At 36.7% G+C, this 10346-nt stretch overlaps 4 protein-coding genes across 9 annotated transcripts; 3 read left to right on the top strand and 1 right to left on the bottom strand.

Annotated features, from left to right (window-relative positions):
- Window positions 1-183: 183 nt before the first annotated feature.
- LOC111791169 lies at window positions 184-934 on the bottom strand. The gene is made up of 2 exons (XM_023672410.1): window positions 636-934; window positions 184-456 (listed from the first exon to the last, which is right to left on the bottom strand). The coding sequence occupies exons 1-2, from the start codon at window positions 778-780 to the stop codon at window positions 215-217; spliced, it is 387 nt and encodes a 128-aa protein (XP_023528178.1). The 5' UTR covers window positions 781-934; the 3' UTR covers window positions 184-214.
- A 2209-nt stretch (window positions 935-3143) lies between these two features.
- On the top strand, window positions 3144-5163 carry LOC111790265 (probable polygalacturonase At3g15720). Its single transcript, XM_023671130.1, has 9 exons — window positions 3144-3203; window positions 3266-3454; window positions 3529-3663; window positions 3739-3906; window positions 3985-4192; window positions 4403-4484; window positions 4562-4670; window positions 4744-4860; window positions 4933-5163. The coding sequence occupies exons 1-9, from the start codon at window positions 3144-3146 to the stop codon at window positions 5161-5163; spliced, it is 1299 nt and encodes a 432-aa protein (XP_023526898.1).
- A 621-nt stretch (window positions 5164-5784) lies between these two features.
- LOC111790888 (pentatricopeptide repeat-containing protein At1g80150, mitochondrial) lies at window positions 5785-9322 on the top strand. 6 transcript variants are annotated; one of them, XM_023671998.1, is made up of 4 exons: window positions 5785-7670; window positions 8078-8211; window positions 8608-8834; window positions 8912-9322. In XM_023671998.1, the coding sequence occupies exon 1, from the start codon at window positions 6249-6251 to the stop codon at window positions 7446-7448; it is 1200 nt and encodes a 399-aa protein (XP_023527766.1). In that variant the 5' UTR covers window positions 5785-6248; the 3' UTR covers window positions 7449-7670; window positions 8078-8211; window positions 8608-8834; window positions 8912-9322. The 6 variants fall into 6 exon arrangements, with proteins under 6 accessions (XP_023527766.1, XP_023527769.1, XP_023527770.1 ...); XM_023672001.1 differs by having other exon boundaries at window positions 8909-9322; XM_023672002.1 differs by having other exon boundaries at window positions 8134-8211; window positions 8608-9322.
- Window positions 7637-9731, top strand: LOC111790264 (pentatricopeptide repeat-containing protein At1g52620-like). The gene is made up of 3 exons (XM_023671129.1): window positions 7637-7670; window positions 8134-8211; window positions 9370-9731. Exons 1-3 carry the CDS (start codon window positions 7637-7639, stop codon window positions 9729-9731), a joined length of 474 nt encoding a protein of 157 aa, XP_023526897.1.
- The last annotated feature ends 615 nt before the right edge of the window (window positions 9732-10346 follow it).

Here is a 10346-nt window from a genome sequence, read left to right as displayed (position 1 = left end):
AAAAAAAAAAAAAAAAAAAAAAAAAAAAAAAAAAAAAAAAAAAAAAAAAAAAAAAAAAAAAAAAAAAAAAGTGGGTGGGTGGGACTGAATCTCAACCGTCCATCTACAGCCACAGAAAAGCTAGATTTTTCACACTTTTTTTTTTTTTTTTCCTGAAACAGAGAAAAGAAGAGAGAAACGAAGAAAGAAAAAGGGTAAAAACAGAGAGTTTTGATCAAAATGAACATTGGGTTCTTAGCGATCGTTGTTTAAGAATTCCATTATACAAAGCAACACGATTTGCAGGAATTTCATTTCTACAGCAGCTGCTACTTGTTCTTGTTCTTCTTCTTCTTTCCGCCATAGCCAATCTCTCATCGTGCTCTCTTCTGTACTCTTCTCCATTCCCTTTTGGCTCCTTCACATCCTCTGCAAATCTCACCTTCTTCTTCTTCTTCTTCTTCTTCTTTTTCTTGTCTAAACACAAAAACATCAAAAACCCACCAAAATTTCAGCCCCAAATCCTCAAAACAACACTAAAAACACAAACTTTACAAAAACCCATCAAATTTTAAGTTAATTCAACATCAAAAACCCATCAAGATTTCAGCTTTTTAACGTTCAAAACATGATTGAAGAAAAGGGAAGGAATTTACCAGAGGAAAAGCAGGAAGAAAGAAGTGATTTGGAAGGGAGTGGATTGATCTTGTGGTGGTTGGAGAAGGCGAGGAAGAGAGCCGTGGAGGAGACGACCATGGCAGTGGCAATGACGAGACCTTGAGAGGTAAGAATGGAAGACATGGGTGGCGGAAGGAGAAATGGACGCCGGCAGAAGGTGTTTATTTTGGGTATTTCTTTTGAAAATGGATGGTGGAATTTAGTTGGCAAGTGGGGGAGATGAAGTTGGAGATTTTAATTGCATGCGTCGCCCTCTGCACTTCTCTAGAAACACAAACAAACAAAACTCTCAGATTCTAACTCACAATGACTCTCTACAATACAATGATATCATTTATTTTGTGTATAAGCTCTCGTAACTTCGTCTTATTAATTGAAATTACTAATATTAAAAAATTTAATTAAAAATTATAGAAGTATTAAAATAATAATGAGAAGTGTGAGTAATGGTGATGGGGCAAAGCGTGGCAGAGAAAGGCGGTGGGAGCGTTGAGGTAAACATGAAGATTGAAGCAGTCAACTTTCATTCAACCCCACACAAAAAGAAGACTTCTCAGAAAACGGTCAAACTCAGGTGGGACCCACTTTTGATAATTTCTGTTTATTTTAAACACTGCTACCAACTCCTGCCTGACACGTGGCATGCATTACTTTTCTTTTTCTTACCCCTTATTTTGTTTTTATATTTATTTTCATATCTTTTAAATAATTTTATTTTATGGAAATGGGTTAAATAATAATAATAATGATAGATTTATCGGGAGAATATAAAAATTACTCACAAAATGTTATTTTAGCCTGAAAATTTCTTTAGGTGACTAACTTTGGAATTTATTGGATTTTGAGGGACTAAATAGAAATTCATTAAAGATGAGGGGCAGAATTAGAAACTTAGGATAATTGATTTATTTTATGTGAAAGAGCGACAAGAGAAGAGATGCATGATTGACAGTTGGTGGAGGCAACAACCACAGATGTCGGCAAGCGATATTGGACAACATGTCGTAACAGTAGTGAGCCAACTGGACAATGCAAGTATCTAAATTTTCTACTTCTTTCCGACGTGTCGTCTTCCATACTCTGCCAAGTTTCCACCGTTTCCATTGGGCCACGTGTAAACTTATTTTGATAATTGTCAATTTCGTAATTAACTTTTTAAATCCTCAAAATTATCCTCAAACTTATTACGTTATTTCAATTTTCAAAACTTTTTTTTTTATAAACTAATTTCAACTATTTATATGTTAATAAAAAAAATTACATTCAAAATTAAGGTAAATATAGCTTAATAAAACTGATTAATTTTTTTTATTAATGAGACTAATTAATCAAATTAACACATTAGATAATGTATTTTGCAATCGTGGAGACTTGAGAAAATAGAGGGCGGAAAACAGTTTTCGTGATAGAATTCACTCATTCTCATGAAGCAGGGGTGTACATTCAACCCGACAACTTGACAACCGGACCAACCAACCCAACTATAAGGGTTGGGTTGGGTTCCTTTTTCTGAACCCGAACTGACTCGGTTCGATTTTGGGTTCATGGGATAAAATCCTTGGGTTGACCCGAGTCAAATAAAAATATATAAAATACATTAAGAAGTTTCGTTCCTCAAATAAAAATATATAAGATTCGAATATCATCTACCCTAACTGGTTGTAACAGCCCATGCCTACCGCTACCGGATCTCACAATTTCACCCCCTTACAAGAAATGTTTCATTTCTCTCTCCAACCGATACGGGATCTCACAATTTCGCCCCTTGCAACCCAACATCCTCGCTGATACACCACCCGGTGACTGACTCTGATACCATGTGTAACAACTCAGTCCACCGCTACCAGATATTATTCTTTTTAGGCTTTCCCTTCTAAGCTTCCCCACACGGTTTTAAAACGCACATGTTAGAGATAGATTTCCACACCCTTATAAGAAATGTTTTGTTCCCCTCCCCAATCGACATGGAATCTATCATTAGTGATGATTGCATTAATGTTGGTATCAACTTGAAACTTCTTGTAAATATAGGACGATAACCAAAGTTCTAAAATAAAAACCAACAATAATTGTACGTTCGATGTTTCGAATTCAATAAAATTCAACGTTTAAATTAAAAAACTATACGACTTTCTATAATACCTTACAAAATCTTAGAATCGCCACAATCAAATACGATCAATTCTCAGCTATATTTTACATTTATTACCCATATCGCGAAATATATTTTCATCATTATACAATAAACAAAAGCCCAAGCACAATTTATAACTCAAACATGAAACCCATTGCATACAAAAAGGAGAGAATTTGAGGCATTAAAACAAAAGATTGCCTAAAAGATGTGATTTTAAATTTTGCTCAACACGCATGAAATGGCAAAAAATTTACAATAATTCTCTAAACTCTCATTGAATATGAACACAATCCAATTAATACACCTTATTATCAAATCATCAACCACTATTATGAGTATAAAATGAAGCATGGATTCTAATTTCAAGAACACATGCTTGAATTTCGCCACAATGATTAAGAAATTGCTGGTAATTTCTCATGATACTCAACTTCTTAAGGCTTATTTACAACTTGAAATTGATATTTTTAGTTGCAGATAGGTTTTTTGGTGGTGTTAGTACTCGTGATTTGCTTGATATTTGGATTAAAAACTCTTCACCATCATCCACAAGGCAATAATGATCCAAAAGGCAACGATGGTAGTCCTAATGTAGAGTATAAGAACATCGATGTGGTTCATTATGGGGCAGCTGGGGATGGAAAAACAGATGATTCACAAGTAAATATACTCACTCAAACCTTCAAATTATGCATCTAAAGCTATTGTTTTCTAATATGATTCATTGTTTAAAGGCATTTTTGAAGGCTTGGATGGCTGTTTGTAAGGCTACAACGCCCTCAGCTATGTTGGTGCCATCTTCCAAGACATTCTTGTTGAATCCAGTGAAGTTTGAAGGCCCATGCATGTCCTCCAATGTCGGGGTTAAAGTAATTAGCCTTTTCCTAGCTTTGCTTTACGTTATGTTCATATGGTTATTATGGTAACTTACTTGGGATGTGTAGATCCTTGGAAAGGTTGTGGCTCCAACTGATGTTGATGATTGGAAAGAGTTTAAGGTCAAGAATTGGTTGTGGTTCGCCAATGTGAGCGGTCTTGATATACATGGGAATGGCCAAATTGATGGGCAAGGAGCTGGTTGGTGGAATCAAAAATCAAATGGACGACCCACGGTTCGTTACGATCGTCGTACCAAATGTTACTTACGTTTATGTGGGAGTGTTTCAATTGAATATGTATTGTGATTACAGGCGTTGGCTGTTTACGATTGTGATAATCTTCGTCTTTCTGGATTAACGCATATTAATAGTCCTAAAAGTCATATGCATATTGTTCGTTGCAATCATGCTTCCATCTCTCAATTGAACATACTAGCACCCGAGGATAGTCCCAATACTGATGGTATTGATGTTGCTTATTCAACCGATGTTAAGATTCAGAATTGCAGTATTGCAACAGGTAGTGCAATCCCAGTATATATTAACTCAGTTAGGTTTGTTGAGGATTGTCGGGAGGGAGTCCCACGTTGGCTGATCTCCATTGGTATGAGGCTTTTGGGGAAACCAAAAGCAAAGCCATGAGAGCTTATGGCTCAAAATGGACAATATCATACTATTGTGGAGAGTCGTGATTCCAGAACTGATTTTTCAATTGTATCTACTATAACAGGTGATGATTGTATTGCTATTAGTGAAGGCTCTTCCAATATCCACATAACAAACATCGAGTGTGGACCTGGTCATGGCATAAGGTTTAATCACTTAAAAACTACTAAATGTTGCTTTTTTCTCGAGGAAACGTCTTGCTTAAAAAGGCTATTTGTTTCAGTATTGGTAGCTTGGGAGAAGACGGGGCGACATCCGCTGTAGAAGAAGTGAGAGTTCAAGATTGTCATCTGAAAGGAACTATGTATGGAGCAAGGATCAAAACATGGCAGGTTAATACTAAATCTTGATTTGATGATGTCTTAAAACACGAAGAATTGTGTTCATGTCTCTTCTTCAATATAGGGAGGATCTGGATACGCAAGAAAGATATCGTTTCGAGGAATCACACTAGATCAAGTTCGCAACCCAATCATAATCAACCAGTATTACTGCAACGGAAAAAAAGATTGCAAAAACGAGGTAGATTCAAGAAACATTGCCCGTAATCTAGATATACAAAAGGTAAACTAACATACGAGGAAAATGTTGCAGACATCAGCTGTAGAAGTGAGTGATGTGTTGTACCAAGGATTGCGTGGAACATCTACAACGAAGGTGGCAGTGAAATTGAGTTGCAGTGAGAGTATAGGCTGCAAGAACCTTGCATTTGAAGATATCGATATCAAATCTACAGATTCTGATAAAACCACCCAGTCCTCATGTTCTAATGCCCATGGAACATCAACAAATACAGTTCCTACTATCGATTGTTTGTTACCATAGATAAGTTCTTGATAGAATGAGTTCATAGTGATTTAAATAAACAAACTCATATAGATATTCTAATTTTTATCATCTATTAAATTTTTACACCAATTTTTTCAACAACAAACGAAGACAGAACACTTTATGTTCAAGTATCAAATCTCACGGAATCACAACTAGAAATTGCCAAGTAATACAATCTTGGATCATCGAGAGACTTCTGAATCAATCATAACATACTCGTTTGAATGGTAAATAAATAATTTTTGTCCAAATATTATTTGTAACTCGATTAAATGATATTGAATAAAGTAGGAAGTTTCTCGATATTTTCAAAAAATACAAAAATATTTTTATTATTTTTTTATGACACGATGATTTGAACAGTTTAGACTATCCAACCTCAACGTAATTTTTCTTCGAGAATAGGGTTGGGTTTACTTCAATTTTTTTTTTCGATTTAGGTGGTAAGATGAACTCGACCAACAAAATAAATAGAGGGTTAGGTTGAGTTGGATTGTCAACCCGATCAATTAAATCCCTAGTTTGAAAGTGTATAACTCGGATGGATACAAATTTGGGTAAATATTGATCTCAGGAGCAGCGCATAGAGCTTATGGTGGACCTTCATCGCTACAATTATGAGTTCAAAAACAATGGCAATTTGCGAGCCGAAACCTAAACCCCCGAAACCCTACCAGAAAATAACAAATATCCAACCCTGTAAAATTTCTGACCTTTCCCCCGCGTGAATCCCTTACAGCAGTCCTTCGCCTCTTCAAACAGCATCTCAATTCTTTGCACGGCGGTTTTTTCTCTGAATCGCCTCCTTTTGTTTTCTTTCTGAACAAATCTTATTGTTTTTCTATTAGTCTTCGTGTTATTGCATCACTGTTCTTCAGATTCTCGCTGTTTATGCACGGATTAGTGTTCTTCGAAATTAATTTGTTGGATTTGGATTCTGGGTGTGGTTGAATTTCTGGAAATCATTGCTACTACTTGGTTTTTCAGTTTGTTATTGGGGGCAGTGGCTATTTTCTCAAGAATATGATTTAGATCTTGATTTTGGGTAGATTTCTTTTTCCTGAGGAGACGCCTAGAACATGCTCTCGCTGCGACCTATTCGCAGATTCTGCCATGCTGCTACCGTCATTGTATCTTCAGAGACCCCTGCGGCTGTGTTGAATCACGTTCAGAACTCGAAGCCCGTCGAGGAGCCTGCCCTTATAAAGCTTAAAGCAGAACGGGACCCTGAGAAGCTGTTCCATCTGTTTAAAGCCAATGCGCACAATCGGCTTGTGATTGAGAATCGATTTGCTTTTGAAGACACTGTGTCTCGACTGGCTGGAGCTCGTCGCTTTGATTACATTGAGCATTTACTTGAGCATCAGAAGACTCTTCCACAGGGGCGCCGTGAAGGATTCATTATAAGGATTATAATGCTATATGGTAAGGCTGAGATGATCAAGCATGCTGTTGACACTTTTTATAATATGCACTTATATGGATGCAGTAGGACTGTTAAGTCGTTTAACGCGGTGCTTAAGGTTTTGATGAAGGCCCGTGATTTAGGAGCTCTCGAGGCATTTTTGAGAGAAGCTCCAGAAAAATTCAATATTGAGTTGGATATAATTTCTGTTAACATTGTTGTTAAGGCTTTTTGTGACATGGGTATTTTAAATAGAGCTTATCTTTTCATATTAGAAATGGAGAAGGTGGGAATAAGACCAGATGTGGTTACCTATACGACGTTAATTTCGGCATTGTACAAGCATAATCAATGTGAAATTAGTAATGGTCTGTGGAATCTAATGGTTTTGAGGGGTTGTTTGCCCAATCTTGCTTCTTTCAATGTGAGAATTCAATATTTGGTTGACAGGAGACGAGCATGGGATGCTAATAAATTGATGAATGTGATGAGGAACATTGGGATTGTACCTGATGAGGTTACTTACAATCTGGTAATAAAAGGTTTTTGCCAAGCCGGGTTTCTTGATATGGCGAAAAGGGTTTATTCTGCTTTACATGGGAGTGGATATAAACCAAATGTCAAAATTTATCAAACCATGATTCATTACCTATGCAGAAGTGGGGATTTCAACATGGCATATACAATGTGCAAAGATGCCATGACCAAGAATTGGTTTCCAAACATTGATACAATTCATTCATTACTTAAAGGCCTCAACAAGATGGGGCAGCCTGGTAAGGCTCAGTTGATCCTATCATTGGCAAGGAAAAGGGTGCCTCCTTTCTCTACAACTCAGTTGGAAGCTTTGAATACCACAATGGCCAACGGCTGAAAAGAGATCTGTAGACTGGTGCTAGATGAATGTAGCAGAAAGCTCAAAAGGAGCTCACGTTCTTTCTTTACTTCCATTTGTAAATTACAAAGTTAATTGGACACTGATTTTTTATGGGGTTACATCTTCAAAAGGTTTCTCATTTTCTCAGTAATTTGTTCTACCATCTCAATAAAGTATGTCTCAAGATGAGAGTTCTGAATGGACCAGCTGATGTTCTCTGTGAGTTACTGTGCAAATCTCTCTCTCTAGTCTACACATACTTAGGCGACACAAATGCTTTCCCAAGTACACAGTATGCTATCCTCGATTCAATTTGTAATGTTACCAACTGTTTGTACACGTAGTTTTACATGTGCTCGTTTTTTATTCAATATCGTATTTTTGAAATCAACTTAATTTTCAATATTTATTCCTAGATTCATTGTAGAGCTTCTGTTATGCTTGGATTACAGCAAAAAATCTCATAAAAGTGACATCTGACGTTATAGTTTTGTTGATGAAGTGCAATCTTCCTGTAGATTTTATCAATGTTTTATTGGGATATCATTCAGCATGTGTTATTTGTTATAGCTTTATTCTTGTCAGATGGTGCATTCTTTGTTCTTATCCTGTTTATGATATCACAGAGATGTTGCAACTGTGTTATAACTTTCTACGTTCGAATCATGTTTCGTCATTCCAGCATCGGTGCTTTCAAATGCAAGGGCAATAGGAATAAGGGCAAAATCTTTCCTGTTGGATATTTTTGAATGCTGCGTAGGTAATTTCAAATTTTCTGTCATCATTTCTGAATATCATTTCCAAGCATATTTATCGATAACCATTCATTAGGTAGAATTAAAACATCACTCAGAAGTCATTAGATTAGATTTGGTTACCTATTCAGATATAGCTGCTGAATTCTTGTAGTTTGAAGCATTTGTGCTTATCTTCCTCTTACCATTGCTTGAATTCATGCTCTGTTGGATAATCAGGGTAACTTGACACTCACACGAGAGTTTTATTATGATACTTCTATCTAGTATATGGACAAGAAACTTAATCTGAATAAAGCTAAGGATAAAAGTAGATGGTTAGAGATAATGTGAAATACATGTATATGCACTGCGTCTCCGCTGTTATGTTGATTATAAATCTGGTGCCCTTTTACCTCTAGAAAGCCAATGGAAGATTAATGATTTCTGAAGCTTCCTGTGTGTCCAAATCCATCGTCCTCTGCCATTCGGATTAGGTGGAGAGAGAGTAGAATAAAAATTGCATGATACAACTGACAGATGGTAGCATGTCGGTGCACTTTCCCTTTCGATGAGCTACCACTATTTTCCATGGACACTAGGGAAGGTTCGTTCTGTCTGCTGTGTTGGTTGGACGAGGTTTCTTCAGGTGAGGCTGTATTCGAGTATTCGAACAATGAACTTGATTGGTATTCTTCCCTGATCAAGTTATGTTACTGGCAGCAGTTCATGAGATAATATTTGATGCAAAACTCAGCGAAAACTTTTAGTTAGCGTGCATCTCGACTGGTGGTTAGTTGATCTCTTGAGTGTTGACTTAAATGGAGATGAAGAACATGCAGGAGCAGTGGCTGTCTGTGCTTTAACTTGAATGCTTGTTAGATCCTTTGTTTTTCTTTCAAATGAGATCTTTTATTGGGCATCTGTGTTTCTCTTGCCATGAACTCTGTTCTTGTCTCAGCATTTTCCTGTCATTAGGTAAGGGGAAATGCAGACTACAGCAGGAGTGTGCCACATTTTGGGTAACCGTCTGATGTAAATGTTTAAGAGGAAATTGTTTTGATTTGAATCGTGTTACTGTTCATATTTGATAAGAATTTGATGATAATAAAGATACTGTTCTGAGGCTATTGTTCATATCTGATTTATTCTTTTTCTATATGTTCTTACCATTAACCATGAAGTTGGTAAGTACACTTGTACTCTTGTTCATGGCTACTGCAAGCAAGGGGAGTATATTAGGGCCTCAGATTTGCTAATTGAGATGTCAACTAAGGGCCATGAAGTTGATATTGTTTCGTATGGAGCTTTAATCCATGGACTTATTGTTGCAGGGGGAGTCGATATTGCATCGACAATCCGGGTCAGAATGATGGAAAGAGGGGTCTTACCTGATGCCAATATCTACAATGTTTTAATGAATACTTTCCATGGCCGAGGTGGGGTGATGCTTGACCAAATTATAGCACCTGATGCATTTATTTATGCTACTTTAGTGGATGGGTTCATTAGGCATGGCAACCTTGACGAGGCCAAGAAACTATAACGACTCCGACTCCTGTCCATAATTTTTATCAAGGTTTGAAATCTGGATTTGACACATCATATCCCCGATATTCTCCTGTATTTCTAATGACATGGTCATATTATCTAATTCTCGTTTTTTAGAGTGAAAACTATCTCCACAAACTAACACAAATTATTTCAGCATATTGTCTTCTCACTCTTGTGCATCTTAGGAAAATTCCTAAGAGGTCACCCAACGAGTAAAACACGTTTAACCATGGAGTTCCTATGATTGAGCCACTGAAAAAGATGATGCACTTTGTTGATATAGGTTGTAATTTTTCATTTTTCTTAAGCTTTTTTTAGTCCTCCTATCCTCAGGATCATTCTCATTCGGATATGGTCTTGTTGGTTTATCCAGTTGGTTTATCCATTTACCCCTTATTTACTTGAGTGTCATATACTCACCAACTTTCACGTTGATTCGTCTCCAAACCACATCTTACTAGGAGAAGTATCGCTTTGATACCATTTGTAACAATCTATGCCTAGGATTTGAATCAATATTCGAAATCGAGATTGGCACCTAATGTCCTTGGCATTCTCCTACTTCTCGCTTCTAAGAGTGAAGACTAAGCAAAGCACGTTTAACCAT

The sequence above is a fragment of the Cucurbita pepo genome, chromosome LG03 (assembly GCF_002806865.2).
Source record: "Cucurbita pepo subsp. pepo cultivar mu-cu-16 chromosome LG03, ASM280686v2, whole genome shotgun sequence".
NCBI lineage: Eukaryota > Viridiplantae > Streptophyta > Magnoliopsida > Cucurbitales > Cucurbitaceae > Cucurbita > Cucurbita pepo.
The sequence above is the reverse complement of the archived record's forward strand: the minus strand, read 5'-3'. Positions and strand labels throughout refer to the sequence as shown.

Bases quoted from the DNA above. Each gene is read 5' to 3' on its own strand.
- LOC111791169 (XM_023672410.1), bottom strand. From the start codon at position 780: ATGTCTTCCATTCTTACCTCTCAAGGTCTCGTCATTGCCACTGCCATG. The intron at 457-635 runs GTAAATTCCTTC...TTTTGTGTTTAG, and splicing joins TTCTTCCTGCTTTTCCTCTG to ACAAGAAAAAGAAGAAGAAG.
- LOC111790265 (XM_023671130.1), top strand. From the start codon at position 3,144: ATGGATTCTAATTTCAAGAACACATGCTTGAATTTCGCCACAATGATT. The intron at 3,664-3,738 runs GTAATTAGCCTT...TGGGATGTGTAG, and splicing joins CCTCCAATGTCGGGGTTAAA to ATCCTTGGAAAGGTTGTGGC. The intron at 4,193-4,402 runs GTAGTGCAATCC...CTACTATAACAG, and splicing joins GAATTGCAGTATTGCAACAG to GTGATGATTGTATTGCTATT.
- LOC111790888 (XM_023672002.1), top strand. From the start codon at position 6,249: ATGCTCTCGCTGCGACCTATTCGCAGATTCTGCCATGCTGCTACCGTC.
- LOC111790264 (XM_023671129.1), top strand. From the start codon at position 7,637: ATGAGAGTTCTGAATGGACCAGCTGATGTTCTCT. The intron at 7,671-8,133 runs GTGAGTTACTGT...TCGTCATTCCAG, and splicing joins TGGACCAGCTGATGTTCTCT to CATCGGTGCTTTCAAATGCA. The intron at 8,212-9,369 runs GTAATTTCAAAT...TTAACCATGAAG, and splicing joins TATTTTTGAATGCTGCGTAG to TTGGTAAGTACACTTGTACT.